We start from the raw sequence: 15,748 nt of genomic DNA, 5'->3' as shown, positions 1-15,748 counted from the left end.
CACGACGCCCGATCGCCTCCCGTCCAGCGGCACAACGCCGGGGGAAAGCGCTGGGAGGTGAGAGACCGTCGCGAAGACTAAAATAAAATAACAAAAACACTGCGTCCGGTTAACGGAGAGCTCTTTCGTAAAACAAAATTCCCACCCCCACCCCACCCAAAAAAAAAGTGAAAAGCCAAACTCGGGGCACCGATTGTAACCGGCACGAGGCAAATATCCCCCAATGCTGAAAAACATCGCTCAGTTGGGATCAAACAACAACAACAACAACAATTCTTCTTGGTTCTTTCGGGGGGGGGGGGGGGGGGGGTTCACCCGCTCGCGAAGCGACAATCCCCGGCGTTGCCCCTGGCAACCGGAGGCACGGCAAGGCGGAGCACTCCAAGGTGGAGCACGGCAAGGTGGAGCACGGAAAGGTGGAGCACTCTCGCTCCTCCCCCCCCCGCCCCACCCCGAGCCGCTTCTCAAAAATCTTCCTTCCACTCCTCGTCGTCATCTTCGTCTGTGAAAACCTGCGGGGGTCGGAATAAATTAGAGAGACGGTGACCGACCCCACCCCCACCCACCCCCACCCACTGGGGTGGCCAGAAGTGGATCGCTCACTCAGCCTAAGCAGTGGGCGGACACTCGCTCACCGCTCGCTCGCTCGCCACCCACCCCTCCTCACCGTGTAGTCGTAGCTGCCAGCTCCGCTGTCTTGGTGCTGAGGCTGCGGTGGCAACTCGTGCAGCTCCATATCCGCCTTGTTGCCACTCTCTAGCGTTAGCAACTACACAAGGAGCATCCCCACAACACGCACAGTGTGTGGTGAGTCTGTGGGTCTCTGTGTGGTGAGTCTGTGGGTCTCTGTGTGGTGAGTCTGTGGGTCTCTGTGTGGTGAGTCTGTGGGTCTCTGTGTGGTGAGTCTATGGGTCTCTGTGTGGTGAGTCTATGGGTCTCTGTGTGGTGAGTCTATGGGTCTCTGTGTGGTGAGTCTGTGGGTCTCTGTGTGGTGAGTCTATGGGTCTCTGTGTGATGAGTCTGTGGGTCTCTGTGTGGTGAGTCTGTGGGTCTCTGTGTGGTGAGTCTATGGGTCTCTGTGTGGTGAGTCTATGGGTCTCTGTGTGGTGAGTCTATGGGTCTCTGTGTGGTGAGTCTGTGAGTCTCTGTGTGGTGAGTCTATGGGTCTCTGTGTGGTGAGTCTGTGGGTCTCTGTGTGGTGAGTCTATGGGTCTCTGTGTTGTGAGTCTGTGGGTCTCTGTGTGGTGAGTCTGTGAGTCTCTGTGTGGTGAGTCTATGGGTCTCTGTGTGGTGAGTCTATGGGTTTCTGTGTGGTGAGTCTATGGGTCTCTGTGTTGTGAGTCTGTGGGTCTCTGTGTGGTGAGTCTATGGGTCTCTGTGTGGTGAGTCTATGGGTTTCTGTGTGGTGAGTCTATGGGTCTCTGTGTTGTGAGTCTGTGGGTCTCTGTCTGGTGAGTCTATGGGTTTCTGTGTGGTGAGTCTGTGGGTCTCTGTGTAGTGAGTCTGTGGGTCTCTGTGGTGAGTCTGTGGGTCTCTGTGTGGTGAGTCTATGGGTCTCTGTGTGGTGAGTCTGTGGGTTTCTGTGTGGTGAGTCTATGGGTCTCTGTGTGGTGAGTCTATGGGTCTCTGTGTGGTGAGTCTATGGGTTTCTGTGTGGTGAGTCTATGGGTCTCTGTGTTGTGAGTCTGTGGGTCTCTGTGTGGTGAGTCTATGGGTCTCTGTGTGGTGAGTCTGTGGGTCTCTGTGTGGTGAGTCTATGGGTCTCTGTGTGGTGAGTCTGTGGGTCTCTGTGTGGTGAGTCTATGGGTCTCTGTGTGGTGAGTCTATGGGTCTCTGTGTGGTGAGTCTATGAGTCTCTGTGTGGTGAGTCTATGGGTGTCTGTGTGGTGAGTCTATGGGTGTCTGTGTGGTGAGTCTGTGGGTCTCTGTGTGTTGAGTCTGTGGGTCTCTGTGTGGTGAGTATGTGAGTCTCTGTGTGGTGAGTCTATGGGTCTCTGTGTGGTGAGTCTATGGGTGTCTGTGTGGTGAGTCTGTGGGTCTCTGTGTGGTGAGTCTATGGGCAATCGTCATCAGGAGGAGAAACGAGGGGTAAGAAAGCTGCTGAGCAGGCAGCAGGCTGTTTTAAAGTTTTAAAGTTGGGTGTAGCCCAAGGGTCATAAACGAAGTGGGCACAACTTTACCGAAAGACCCAAAGAAAATGAATTCCTGCAGTCACGAAAGCTTTAGGTCGAGTCTAAGTGTGTCTCTATATATACACTACACTATACACTACACTACTATACACTACACTATACACTACACTATACACTATACTATAAACTACACACTACACTATACACTACACTATACACTACACACTACTATACACTACACTACTATACACTACACTATATACTACACTATACACTACACTACACACTACACTATACACTACACTATACACTACACTATACACTACACTACACACTACACTATACACTACACTATACACTACACTATACACTACACTACACACTACACTAGTATACACTACACTATACACTACACACTACTATACACTACACTACTATACACTACACTATACACTACACTATACACTACACTATACACTACACTACACACTACACTATACACTACACTATACACTACACTCACGTAGCCACGGTCACCCTCCGCATTTCTCCGCGGTGCCTTGGGGAGAGTGGGGGGATCCTCCCTGCACGCATGTGGGTAGTGGGGGGGTAGTGGGGGGGTAGTGAGGGGGTGGTGGGGGGGTAGCGGGGGGGGGGGTGGTGGGGGGGGGCACAGCGGCAGGTCGTCACACAGATGACTCCGCGGGCACCGTCGACGTCCGCCCGACGTCCGAGAGAAGCGAGCGACTCACGTGGGGCCCCAGGGCTCCTGCCAATGCTGCTGCTGACGGCGGCGGCGGCGGTAGAGCAGCAGCAGCAGCAGCGTGGCCACCAGGGCGAGGGACACGGCGAGGATTGCGGCCGGAGCGGCCCAGCTGGCCCGGCTCGCCGCGGCCGCCTTCTCTGCGTGGCACAACGATCCCCCGCGTGGCGTCAGCGTGCCGCCGTAGCACGACGACGACAACCGCCGCGATGACCACACGTGCCAGGCTAGGTGCGCTTTGAGGCTCGTGCCGCTCGCACCCGGGCATTGCGGGTCGAGGGAGCGAGACGGAGGGACGGACGGAGACAAAGTTCCCCCGTAAAGGCCCCGGCGGACGGTCGGGTCGGGTGCCGTTAGCGAGTATCAGCAGCTGTGAAGGCCGTGATTGTGACAAACGAGGGGATGGGTGGCCAGAACAGGGACACACACACGGAAACGTACCAACAACAACCGCCATTCGCCACTAAGTGGCGGTGACATCACCACGACGCTTGTGCCAGGCTATGTGCACCCTGAGGCCACGTGAAGTGTCGAACGCCCGCTGGCAGGAGGTCACGGGGCAGACCCAGGTGCCACGGGTCGACTGACTGAGATGACTGGCTGATGCACCACCTGTGCCCCCTACTGTGGCAACCTTCTGTGCTTTAGCCACCCGGCGCTCCGCTCGTTGTTGTGAGCGTCGCTCCTCCGCCCTCCGTTGTTGTTGGAGGGCGACTGCCTCCAACTGCCTAGTAGCGTTCTTCACGAGCCTCCTCCACAGAGGCCGATCTTGACACCGCTGGTACCAGTCATCGGCAAGTCCACTCAGCTCCACGTCCTCCTGTACCACATCACTCCATCTCTTCTCTAGCCCGTGCCGCGCCCGTTTAGCCCCCTCGATCCGGCCGAACAAAAGCTGATTCGGCATGCAGTGGCTGGGCATGCGGGCTACATGGCCCAGCCAACGCAGCCTTGCCTGCCGGAGGAGCTCACCGATGGGACTTTGTCCAGATCTTTCAAGGATTTGTGAGCTCCTCACACAATCCAGCCTGGTTAAACCCAGGATGGATTGTAGGCAGGCCAGCCTAAATGTTTCTAACCGGCGAAGATGTTCCATTAGGGGGGTCCACGTTTCGCAAGTGTAGGGAAGGGAGGGAATGACCGTGGCCGAGAAGACCTGAAGCTTAGTGCGGAGCAACAGACCAGGTAGCTTCCACACAGTGTTACGCAACCGATGAAAAGATATTGCCGCTCGACTGATTCGGAGACCTCTGCTGTTAAACAGGAGCCAGTCATAACACACTGCCCAGGTATGGGAAACTCTCCACTCTCTCCACAACTGCCCCATCACTGCCCCATCACCGATTTGGAGTTGTGGGGGTGGAGTGTCCGATGGTACAAAATACCCAGGCAGGTGCTTAGTTTTGGTGGGGCTGATGGTAAGGCCCCACCTCTTAGTGGCACGCTCCAGTCTCAGCAGCAGCGTCTCCAACTCCTCCTCTGAATGAGCAGCTATTACCAAATCATCAGCATACATAACGTGGTTGAGCAATAGGGAGCCATCCCTTGACCGCACCCGGGCATCGACCAGCCTCCCATCATATCTGTACCATATGGAGATTCCCCCGGTACAGCTATTGAAGGCTTCACGAACTACGTGGTCAAAATAGATGTTAAATAATGTGGGAGCCAGAGGACATCCCTGTCGCACCCCAAGGTGTACAGGGAATGACTCTGACTCCCGGCCACGTAGTTTTACCCGGGCCCGCTCACCATCATGAAGGTCCTTAATGATTATGAGCAGAGATTCAGGTACTCCAAAAGCACAAAAAACAACCCAGAGCCCAGGCCTACTGATGGTATCATAGGCCTTGACCAGGTCAATAAAGCAGAGATGTAGGTCTTGTTGGAATTCCCTACACCTCTGCTGTAGCAGACGGACAGAAAATATGGCATCTGTGCAGGACCGCCCTTTCTTGAAACCGCATTGGGGCTCCGCAAGCCTCTCCTCAGCGTGCCTGGCAAGGCGATGTTGAATAATCCTTGCCAGGACCTTTCCCGGCACACTGAGGAGTGAGATGCCCCTGTAGTTGTTACAGTCTGTGCGGTCCCCCTTCTTAAAAAGGGGGACCACCAGGGCATCCTTCCAATCCTGCGGAACCCGTCCAGTGGTCCAGACTGTTGTTATGATGTCATATAGGGCAGTCTGTGCACAAACGCCGCCCTCCCTCAGCATTTCGCTTGGGAGATCATCTCTGCCCGCTGCCTTTCCTAGTCTCAGACTCCGGATCGCCTTCAGTACTTCCTCAACAGATGGCACCTCAGGCAGCCACTCACAGGGGGTGACTTCTTCCAATATTTGAGGCACCGCAGCCTCAGCAGGGTCATCCTCGCTTTGTGCCACGATGTTTTCCTGGCTGAGGGATTTTCCCTCCCCCAGGACCTCACAGAAATGCTCAGCAAATCTGCAAACCTGTTCCTGGGGGTCGGAGATTGGGTCACCGTTTTTTCCCCTAATGATGGTAATAGGTGTGGCGCTGCAGATTACTTTTTTGATGGAGTTAAATAGAGATTTGTGATCACGGGCCACTGAGGCAGACTCATCTCCTCAGCAACCCGCGACCACCACCCATCCTTGCAGCGCCTCACGGCTCTCCGAACCTCCGAGCGAAGGCTGCGGTAAGCCTCCTCATTCTCTGACGTGGGATTCTGTAGCCGATGACAGTGGACCTGTCGCTTTTTCTCGACCATCCTGAACACCTCCTCTGTCAGCCAGGGTCTCTGGGGAGGTCTGGACCGCGTACCCAAAGCAGCCATTGCAGCTGCATGAGTCACAGTCCTAAACCTCGCCCATTTACCCTCGACATCAGGAGGAGTCGGGGACGATGCCAATCCCAGCTGCCAGCGATGATGAAATTCTCGCTTGCAACTTTCATCAGATAAGTGAGACCAGGCCACTTTAGGTTGGAATGGAGTCCTGGGTGTACACCCACCACCAGAGTGGAAGAATGGCAGGCGCATCTTACATATGACTAGTCGATGGGCAGAGGGCAGGTCAGCTCCACGGTCGGTCCTGGTGTCAAGGACATGGGATCGCATCCGCTGGTCCGTCACTATGTAGTCCAGCAGATGTTCTTGCTTGGACCCGGCATGCATCCATGATGTTGTGTGGATGCGCCGATGCCGGAACAACGTGTTGGTAATTACAAGCCCATGGGCTGCACAAAAATCTAGCAGCCTCCTACCGTTGTTATTGAGCTGATCTGGCCCATGCCCTCCAATCACTCCAGACCAGGTGCAGTATAATGACCAACTCAGGCATTGAAGTCACCCAACATGATGACTCTATCCCAAGGGGCCACTTTAGCCAGCACCTGTGACAGGAGGTCATAGAAGGCATCTGACTCATCGGCTTTGCCTGCATCCCTCCACGGATGTTCATCTTCGGTGGGGGCATAAGTAACCACGACCACCATTCCTTGTCTCCGGTTGATGGGAAGGCGAGCCCAAAGTAGCCTGGGGCTTACAGCTTCCCACACCTCACCGCCACGCTCCCACGCCCCCTTCATTCTTTTGTTCAAAAGAAGAGCCACACCCTGTTGTTTGGCAGTCTGCTGCCCCGAGTAGAGGACTGTCCACCCCTCATGGTGGCAGGAGCCAGAGCCGGTCCACCGGACCTCCTGAATGCCACATAGATCCAGGCGGTACCGGTCCAGCTCCCGACAAAGGAGTGGCAGCCTCTCCTCCGCAGTGAGCGTTCGAACATTCCACGTGGCTACCCGTAGTGGTTTTTCGTTGTTTCTGGAGGAGCCCCGAGGGTAGATATTCAATCTCCTGGCTCCGCCAATTGGGGTTTGGGCAGGAGACGTCATAGACGCCTGGCCCCCCGGGGCCTCCGGCACAAGCTTATTAGTTATATACTTAATTCGCGGTTTAGTGGTAATTAATTGAAGGTGGAGGGGTTACCAGCCCCTCGCACCTGTCCAGAGCCCCCGTTAGCCCCTGTGGTGGACACATATGCCATGAGGGGAGGAGCCAATCACAATTGGACCTCCCCCCACAGCACTGTCCACGACAGAGTTGCCCGTCCGGCACCGCGAGGAGGTAGGGGGTTGTTTTGCCGGACATGCACGCACACACACACGCACACACACACGCACACACAAAGATCCCCCGTATAGCCTTAACAGACTGTAGGGGCAAGTGCTGTTAGCGAGCACCTATGAAGGCCGGAACGGTACACGAGGGGGTGGGTGGCCAGCACCACGCCCGACCGCCTTTGTCTCCCTAGTGGCAATGTTTACACACCGTACCAAGTACTCATTTGAGGCTGAGTCGACCTAGGGGAGGCCCGGGACCGGTTCAGATAATCGTCACTGGTGTTGGCCGTGAGCGAGAATCGAACCCGAGTCGCCAGGTTCATAGCGCAGCGCGCTAACCGCTACACTACCGCTCCCCACGCACACACACACGCACACACACACGCACACACACACGGACAGACATGCATGCACACGCACTCGGACAGACACGCACTAACACACATGCATGCACGCACACAGGTACATGGACACACACGCATGCAACATTCAGAGATGCAAACAAACCTGTTCGTGTGTCCAGTTGCCTGTTCGGACCGAAAGTTGTGAGTTCAACCGGCGTGCAACAGACGGCGGTGGTGGCGTCTACATCGGTAGAACGTGAAGATCCAGTGTCATTTACATCTGTAGAACGTGAAGAACCAGTGGCATCTACATCTCCAGAAGGTGAAGAACCAGTGGCATCTACATCTCCAGAAGGTGAAGAACCAGTGGCATCTACATCTGCAAAACGAGAAGAACCAGTGACATTAACATCAACAGAATACGAAAAACCAGTGACATGTACATCTGCAGAACATAAAGAACCAGTGGCATCTACATCTGCAGAACGTGAAGAACCAGTGGGATCTACATCTGTAGAACGTGAAGAACCAGTGGCATCTACATCTGTAGAACGTGAAGAACCAGTGGCATCTACATCTGTAGAACGTGAAGAACCAGTGGCATATACATCTGCAGAACGTGAAGAACCAGTGGCATCTACATCTGTAGAACGTGAAGAACCAGTGGCATCTACATCAATAGAATGTGAAGCACCAGTGGCATCTACATCTGCAGAACGTGAAGAACCAGTGGCATCTACATCTGTAGAACTTGAAGAACCAGTGCCATCTACATCTGTAGAACGTGAAGAACCAGTGGCATCTACATCTGTAGAACGTGAAGAACCAGTGGCATCTACATCTGCAGAACGTGAAGAACCAGTGGCATCTACATCTGCAGAACGTGAAGATCCAGTGTCATTTACATCTGCAGAACGTGAAGAACCAGTGGCATCTACATTGCAGAACGTGAAGAACCAGTGGCATCTACATCTGCAGAGCGTGAAGAACCAGCGGCATCTACATCTGCAGAACGTGAAGAATCAGTGGCATGTACATCTGCAGAGCGTGAAGAACCAGCAGCATCTACATCTGCTGAACGTGAAGAACCAGTGGCATCTACATCTGCAGAGCGTGAAGAACCAGCGGCATCTACATCTGTAGAACGTGAAGAACCAGTGGCATCTACATCTGCAGAACGTGAAGAACCAGTGGCATCTACATCTGCAGAACGTGAAGAACCAGTGGCATCTACATCTGCAGAAGATAATGAGCTTTGGGTCTCTGTGTGAGTCTATGGGTCTCTGTCTGAGAAGTCTATGGGTGTCTGTGTGAGTAGTCTATGGGTGTCTGTGTGATGAGTCTATGGGTTTCTGTGTGAGTAGTCTATGGGTCTCTGTGTGAGTCTATGGGTCTCTGTGTGAGTAGTCTATGGGTCTATTGGGTAAAGTCACGTAGGTAAAAAATAAAATAACAAAAATCACGACGTTTCGGCCACAACACAAGCGGCCTTCATCAGGTGAAGGGACGAGACTATCTGGAGGACAGCGCTGGAGTGAAAAAAGCCACGCTCAGATCACGACCTTTAAGCTGTGTGAAAAGAAAAAGGCCAAGTGCCTTGACAAAGGAATTAGCATAGAATTTAGCATTGAAATGGCTTATTGAAATAGCGAAGTTAAAGTATACACATCTGCAGAGGCACCCCTTCACAAAGGAATTAGCATAGAATTTAGCAATGAAATAGCTGAGTGATTAGCTTGTAACTGGTCACAGAAATAGCTATGTTAAAGTCAGAGCATATACATTCACCGAGGCACCTAGTACAAATCAAACAGGAGAATTTAGCGAAACACAACCACGCTCAGACCGCGGACCTTTAAACTGTGTGCGAGCAAACAAGGTGTCCTGCCAAAGAAATTAGCATAAAAATTAGTATTTGATTGGCCGATTTTAGAAAAGAGGTGGTGTACGTGCCGGTGGACTTGCCGTTTGGCGCGGGGGGGGGGAGGGGGAATTTACCTATTGATGGTGTGAAAAGGGAATTTATAAGAGCTGCGAAAGTTTGGGGTACCACTACTTGAAAAAATATACTGTACCATTGAAATTAGTTTAATGTTTAGTTCGATTTAGAACATCTTTCCAATGGTTGTTTTTTTTGTTATTTAATTTTTTACCTACGTGACTTTACCCAATAGAACCAAAGAGTATGGATCCTAGCAGTCACGAAAGCTTTAAATCTAGAATAGTCTATGGGTGTCTGTGTGATGAGTCTATGGGTCTCTGTGTGAGTAGTCTATGGGTGTATGTGTGAGTAGTCTATGGGTGTCTGTGTGAGTAGTCTATGGGTGTCTGTGTGAGTAGTCTATGGGTGTCTGTGTGATGAGTCTATGGGTGTCTGTGTGAGTAGTCTATGGGTCTCTGCGTGAGTAGTCTATGGGTCTCTGTGTGAATCTATGGGTCTCTGTGTGATGAGTCTATGGGTCTGTGTGAGTAGTCTATGGGTGTCTGTGTGATGAGTCTATGGGTCTCTGTGTGAGTAGTCTATGGATCTATGGGTCTCTGTGTGATGAGTCTATGGGTCTCTGCGTGATGAGTCTATGGGTCTCTGCGTGGGGCAGTGCCAATCCTCACCGATGACAGAGAGGCTGACCCTCCCCTCGTAGTTGCCGTGGGGGAAGGTGGCCACGTGGCAGAGGAAGAGGCCCCCGTCGCCAGCCTGCACGTCCAGCAGCTCCAGCGAGACGTCGCCGGGATGCCCCCCAACGCGGAACCGCAGTCGGCCCGCGAGGGACGAGTTGGTGTACGCCGTGCCGTGCAGCGGGCTGAGCGCGGCCAAATTGGCCCCCGCCCAGACGTCGTCACGGGAGGCCTTCAGCCAGTTGGCCTGCACCACCACCACGGCCGCTCCCCACAGGACGCAGCGCAGCAGCGCCACCTTCTGGCCAACCACCGCCGTGACCTGGCCGTCCGTGTCGACACCCACACGAGGGGCTGGGTGGGAAGACCACGCAGAGACCCATAGACTACTCATAGAGACCCATAGACTACGCATAGAGACCCATAGACTACTCATAGAGACCCATAAACTACTCACACAGACACCCATAGACTACTCACAAAGATCCATAGACTACTCACACAAAGACCCATAGACTACTCACACAGAGACCCATAGACTACTCGCACAGAGACCCATAGACTACTCGCATAGAGACCCATAGACTACTCACACAGAGACCCATAGACTACTCACACAGAGACCCATAGACTTCTCACGCAGAGACCCAAGACTACTCACACAGAGACCCATAGACTACTCACATAGAGACCCATAGACTTCTCACGCAGAGACCCAAAGACTACTCATAGAGACCCATAGACCACTCACACAGAGACCCATAGACTAGTCACACAGAGACCCATAGACTACTCATGCAGAGACCCATAGACTACTCACGCAGAGACCCATAGATTACTCACGCAGAGACCCATAGACTACTCATAGAGACCCATAAACTCCTCACACAGAGACCCATAGACTACTCATAGAGACCCATAGACTACTCACACAGAGACCCATAGACTACTCACGCAGAGACCCATAGACTACTCACGCAGAGACCCATAGATTACTCACGCAGAGACCCATAGACCACTCATAGGGATCCACAAGACTACTCACACAGAGACCCACTTCACACGCACAAAAATACCTCTCACTCATTCACTCAGCCACCCACTCACCCACGGTGCTGTGTGGTGGAGGGACGGAGACACACGACAGTGGAGACCACTCCCCTGCCTTCCACCGTGGCAAGTCGGCTACCATTCTCACGCGGACGCAGTACTCATCCTCCCGTCCCGGCAGAAGCATCATTTGGTGTTGGTACCGGCATCCGATGAAGCGCTCCTGGCAGTAAGCATCATCATCATCAGTAGTAGCAGCAGTAGTAGCAGCAACAGCATCATCATCAGTAGTAGTAGCATCATCAGTAGTAGTGTCATTGGTAGTATCATCATCATCAGTAGCAGCATCACCACCCACCCACCCAACCACACACATCTCCCGCCACAACCTCCCGACCCCCGTCACAACTCCGGCAACCTCTCACCGTGCGTCGAACGCCGCCTCTTGTCGAGATGTCAACCTGATGGTGGAACTCCACGTCGTGGGACACCAGCGTCCTCAACCCACGCCCAACGGAGACCAACAACGACAGCTTCCACACCTCCGGCTCTCCGTCAACCGCCGCCTCCAACTCCCCAGCCTCCCCAGGACCACCGTCGTCGAGGTTGTCGCCATCGACCTCGACGTCGTCGTCACGGCGGTCATCATCACCGCCGTCATGGCCATCGTCATCACCGCCGTCATCGTCATCACCGCCGTCACGGCCATCATCGTCGTCGTCACGGCCATCGTCATCACCGCCGTCACGGCCATCGTCATCACCGTCGTCATGGCCATCGTCATCACCGCCGTCACGGCCATCGTAATCACCGCCGTCACGGTCATCATCGTCGTCGTCATGGCCATCGTCATCACCGCCGTCACGGCCATCGTCATCACCGCCGTCACGGTCATCATCATCGTCGTCATGGCCATCGTCATCACCGCCGTCACGGCCATTGTCATCACCGCCGTCACGGCCATCATCGTCGCCGTCACGGCCATCGTCATCACCGCCGTCACGGCCATTGTCATCACCGCCGTCACGGCGGTCGTCATCGTCGTCGTCACGGACATCGTCATCGTCGTCGAAGTCGTCGCCATCGACCTCAACGTTATAGTCACGGCGGTCATCATCACCGCCGTCACGGACATCGTCATCGTCGTTGTCTTCATCGTCACCCACAACACCGCACTCCTCATCCTCCTCCTCCTCCTCCTCACCACCACCATCGCCCTCCTCCTCCTTCCCCAGCGTCAGTTTGTCGAGCCTCAGGGTGAACGACGGAGCGCTGAGCACAGCTGAGACACGGGAGAGGGGGGGTCATGGCGAGGGATGTTTGTGTGATCTCCCCCTGTCCTACAGAGTGTGTGGAGTTTGTGTGATCTCCCCCTGTCCTACAGAGTGAGTGAGTGGAGTTTGTGTGATCTCCCCCTGTTCTACAGAGTGAGTGGAGTTTGTGTGATCTCCCCCTGTCCTACAGAGTGAGTGTGAGTGGAGTTTGTGTGATCTCCCCCTGTCCTACAGAGTGTGTGGAGTTTGTGTGATCTCCCCCTGTTCTACAGAGTGTGTGGAGTTTGTGTGATCTCCCCCTGTCCTACAGAGTGAGTGGAGTTTGTGTGATCTCCCCCTGTTCTACAGAGTGAGTGGAGTTTGTGTGATCTCCCCCTGTTCTACAGAGTGTGTGAGTGGAGTTTGTGTGATCTCCCCCTGTTCTACAGAGTGAGTGGAGTTTGTGTGATCTCCCCCTGTCCTACAGAGTGTGTGGAGTTTGTGTGATCTCCCCCTGTCCTACAGAGTGAGTGGAGTTTGTGTGATCTCCCCCTGTCCTACAGAGTGTGTGAGTGGAGTTTGTGTGATCTCCCCCTGTCCTACAGTGAGTGAGTGGAGTTTGTGTGATCTCCCCCTGTTCTACAGAGTGAGTGTGTGGAGTTTGTGTGATCTCCCCCTGTTTTACAGAGTGAGTGGAGTTTGTGTGATCTCCCCCTGTCCTACAGAGTGAGTGAGTGGAGTTTGTGTGATCTCCCCCTGTCCTACAGAGTGTGTGGAGTTTGTGTCATATCCCCCTGTACTACAGAGTGAGTTGAGTTTGTGTGATCTCCCCCTGTCCTACAGAGTGAGTGAGTGGAGTTTGTGTGATCTCCCCCTGTCCTACAGAGCGTGTGGAGTTTGTGTGATCTCCCCCTGTCCTACAGAATGTGGGGAGTTTGTGTGATCTCCCCCTGTCCTACAGAGTGAGTGGAGTTTGTGTGATCTCCCCCTGTCCTACAGAGTGTGTGAGTGGAGTTTGTGTGATCTCCCCCTGTTCTACAGAGTGAGTGGAGTTTGTGTGATCTCCCCCTGTCCTACAGAGTGAGTGGAGTTTGTGTGATCTCCCCCTGTCCTACAGAGTGTGTGAGTGGAGTTTGTGTGATCTCCCCCTGTTCTACAGAGTGAGTGGAGTTTGTGTGATCTCCCCCTGTCCTACAGAGTGAGTGGAGTTTGTGTGATCTCCCCCTGTCCTACAGAGTGAGTGGAGTTTGTGTGATCTCCCCCTGTCCTACAGAGTGAGTGGAGTTTGTGTGATCTCCCCCTGTTCTACAGAGTGAGTGTGTGGAGTTTGTGTGATCTCCCCCTGTTCTACAGTGAGTGAGTGGAGTTTGTATGATCTCCCCCTGTCCTACAGAGTGAGTAGAGTTTGTGTGATCTCTCCCTGTTCTACAGAAGGAGTGTGTGGAGTTTGTGTGATCTCCCCCTGTTTTACAGAGTGAGTGGAGTTTGTATGATCTCCCCCTGTCCTACAGAGTGAATGAGTGGAGTTTGTGTGATCTCCCCCTGTACTACAGAGTGAGTGAGTGGAGTTTGTGTGATCTCTCCCTGTCCTACAGAGTGAGTGGAGTTTGTGTGATCTCCCCCTGTCCGACAGAGTGTGTGAGTGGAGTTTGTTTGATCTCCCCCTGTCCTACAGAGTGAATGAGTGGAGCTTGTGTGATCTCCCCTTGTCCTACAGAGTGAGTGGAGTTTGTGTGATCTCCCCCTGTCCTACAGAGTGAGTGAGTGAGTGGAGTTTGTGTGATCTCCCCCTGTCCTACAGAGTGAGTGGAGTTTGTGTGATCTCCCCCTGTCCTACAGAGTGAGTGGAGTTTGTGTGATCTCCCCCTGTTCTACAGAGTGTGTGAGTGGAGTTTGTGTGATCTCCCCCTGTTATACAGAGTGAGTGGAGTTTGTGTGATCTCCCCCTGTCCTACAGAGTGTGTGGAGTTTGTGTGATCTCCCCCTGTCCTACAGAGTGAGTGGAGTTTGTGTGATCTCCCCCTGTCCTACAGAGTGTGTGGAGTTTGTGTGATCTCCCCCTGTCCTACAGAGTGAGTGGAGTTTGTGTGATCTCCCCCTGTTCTACAGAGTGAGTGTGTGGAGTTTGTGTGATCTCCCCTTGTTTTACAGAGTGGAGTTTGTATGATCTCCCCCTGTCCTACAGAGTGAGTGAGTGGAGTTTGTGTGATCTCCCCCTGTTCTACAGAGTGAGTGAGTGGAGTTTGTGTGATCTCCCCTGTTCTACAGTGTGAGTGGAGTTTGTGTGATCTCCCCCTGTCCTACACAGCAAGTGAGTGGAGTTTGTGTGATCTCCCCCTGTCCTACAGAGTGAGTGGAGTTTGTGTGATCTCCCCCTGTCCTACAGAGTGAGTGGAGTTTGTGTGATCTCCCCCTGTTCTACAGAGTGAGTGTGTGGAGTTTGTGTGATCTCCCCCTGTTTTACAGAGTGAGTGGAGTTTGTGTGATCTCCCCCTGTCCTACAGAGTGAGTGAGTGGAGTTTGTGTGATCTCCCCCTGTCCTACAGAGTGAGTGAGTGGAGTTTGTGTGATCTCCCCCTGTCCTACAGAGTGAGTGGAGTTTGTGTGATCTCCCCCTGTCATACAGAGTGAGTGGAGTTTGTGTGATCTCCTCCTGTTCTACAGAGTGAGTGGAGTTTGTGTGATCTCCCCCTGTCCTACAGAGTGAGTGAGTGGAGTTTGTGTGATCTCCCCCTGTCCTACAGAGTGAGTGGAGTTTGTGTGATCTCCCCCTGTTCTACAGTGAGTGAGTGGAGTTTGTATGATCTCCCCCTGTCCTACAGAGTGAGTAGAGTTTGTGTGATCTCTCCCTGTTCTACAGAAGGAGTGTGTGGAGTTTGTGTGATCTCCCCCTGTTTTACAGAGTGAGTGGAGTTTGTGTGATCTCCCCCTGTTCTACAGCTCCCCCTGTTCCACAAACTCACTCACTCTGTAGAACAGGGGGAGATCACACAAACTCCACTCACTCACTCTGTAGGACAGGGGGAGATCATACAAACTCCACTCTGTAAAACAAGGGGAGATCACACAAACTCCACACACTCACTCTGTAGAACAGGGGGAGATCACACAAACTCCACTCACTCTGTAGGACAGGGGGAGATCATACAAACTCCACTCACTCTGTAGGACAGGGGGAGAACATACAAACTCCACTCACACACTCTGTAGAACAGGGGCAGATCATACAAACTCCACTCACTCACTGTAGAACAGGGAGAGATCACACAAACTCCACTCACTCACTCTGTAGGACAGGGGGAGATCACACAAACTCCACTCACTCTGTAGAACAGGGGGAGATCACACAAACTCCACTCACTCTGTAGAACAGGGGGAGATCACACAAACTCCACTCACTCAATCTGTAGAACAGGGGGAGATCATACAAACTCCACTCACTCTGTAGTACAGGGGGAGATCACACAAACTCCAGTCACTCTGTAGAACAGGGGGAGATCACACAAACTCC

General features: G+C 53.2%; 1 protein-coding gene across 1 annotated transcript; it reads right to left on the bottom strand.

Moving 5' to 3' along the window:
* Nucleotides 1–432: 432 nt before the first annotated feature.
* LOC142910246 (uncharacterized) lies at nucleotides 433–11,669 on the bottom strand. Its single transcript, XM_076059951.1, has 8 exons — nucleotides 11,410–11,669; nucleotides 11,042–11,207; nucleotides 9,929–10,288; nucleotides 7,482–7,697; nucleotides 2,885–3,035; nucleotides 2,656–2,716; nucleotides 668–769; nucleotides 433–512 (listed from the first exon to the last, which is right to left on the bottom strand). Exons 2-8 carry the CDS (start codon nucleotides 11,172–11,174, stop codon nucleotides 465–467), a joined length of 1,071 nt encoding a protein of 356 aa, XP_075916066.1. The 5' UTR covers nucleotides 11,175–11,207; nucleotides 11,410–11,669; the 3' UTR covers nucleotides 433–464.
* Nucleotides 11,670–15,748: the final 4,079 nt, after the last annotated feature.

This window comes from Petromyzon marinus, unplaced genomic scaffold (assembly GCF_048934315.1).
Source record: "Petromyzon marinus isolate PM22_M1 ecotype Great Lakes invasive population unplaced genomic scaffold, UKy_Petmar_22M1.pri1.0 PM_G_Scaffold_14, whole genome shotgun sequence".
NCBI classification, from domain to species: Eukaryota; Metazoa; Chordata; class Hyperoartia; order Petromyzontiformes; family Petromyzontidae; genus Petromyzon; species Petromyzon marinus.
Note: the sequence above shows the minus strand (reverse complement) of the source record. Positions and strands in the feature narration are given on the sequence as shown.

What these genes read in the sequence shown, in the direction of transcription:
- LOC142910246 (XM_076059951.1), bottom strand. Translation starts at nt 11,174, where the DNA reads ATGATGCTTCTGCCGGGACGGGAGGATGAGTACTGCGTCCGCGTGAGA. An exon ending in GCAACTGGACACACGAACAG is followed by an intron (nt 3,036 to 7,481) that starts GTTTGTTTGCAT and finishes TGTGCCACGCAG; the next exon opens with AGAAGGCGGCCGCGGCGAGC. An exon ending in CTGGCAGCTACGACTACACG is followed by an intron (nt 513 to 667) that starts GTGAGGAGGGGT and finishes CGACCCCCGCAG; the next exon opens with GTTTTCACAGACGAAGATGA.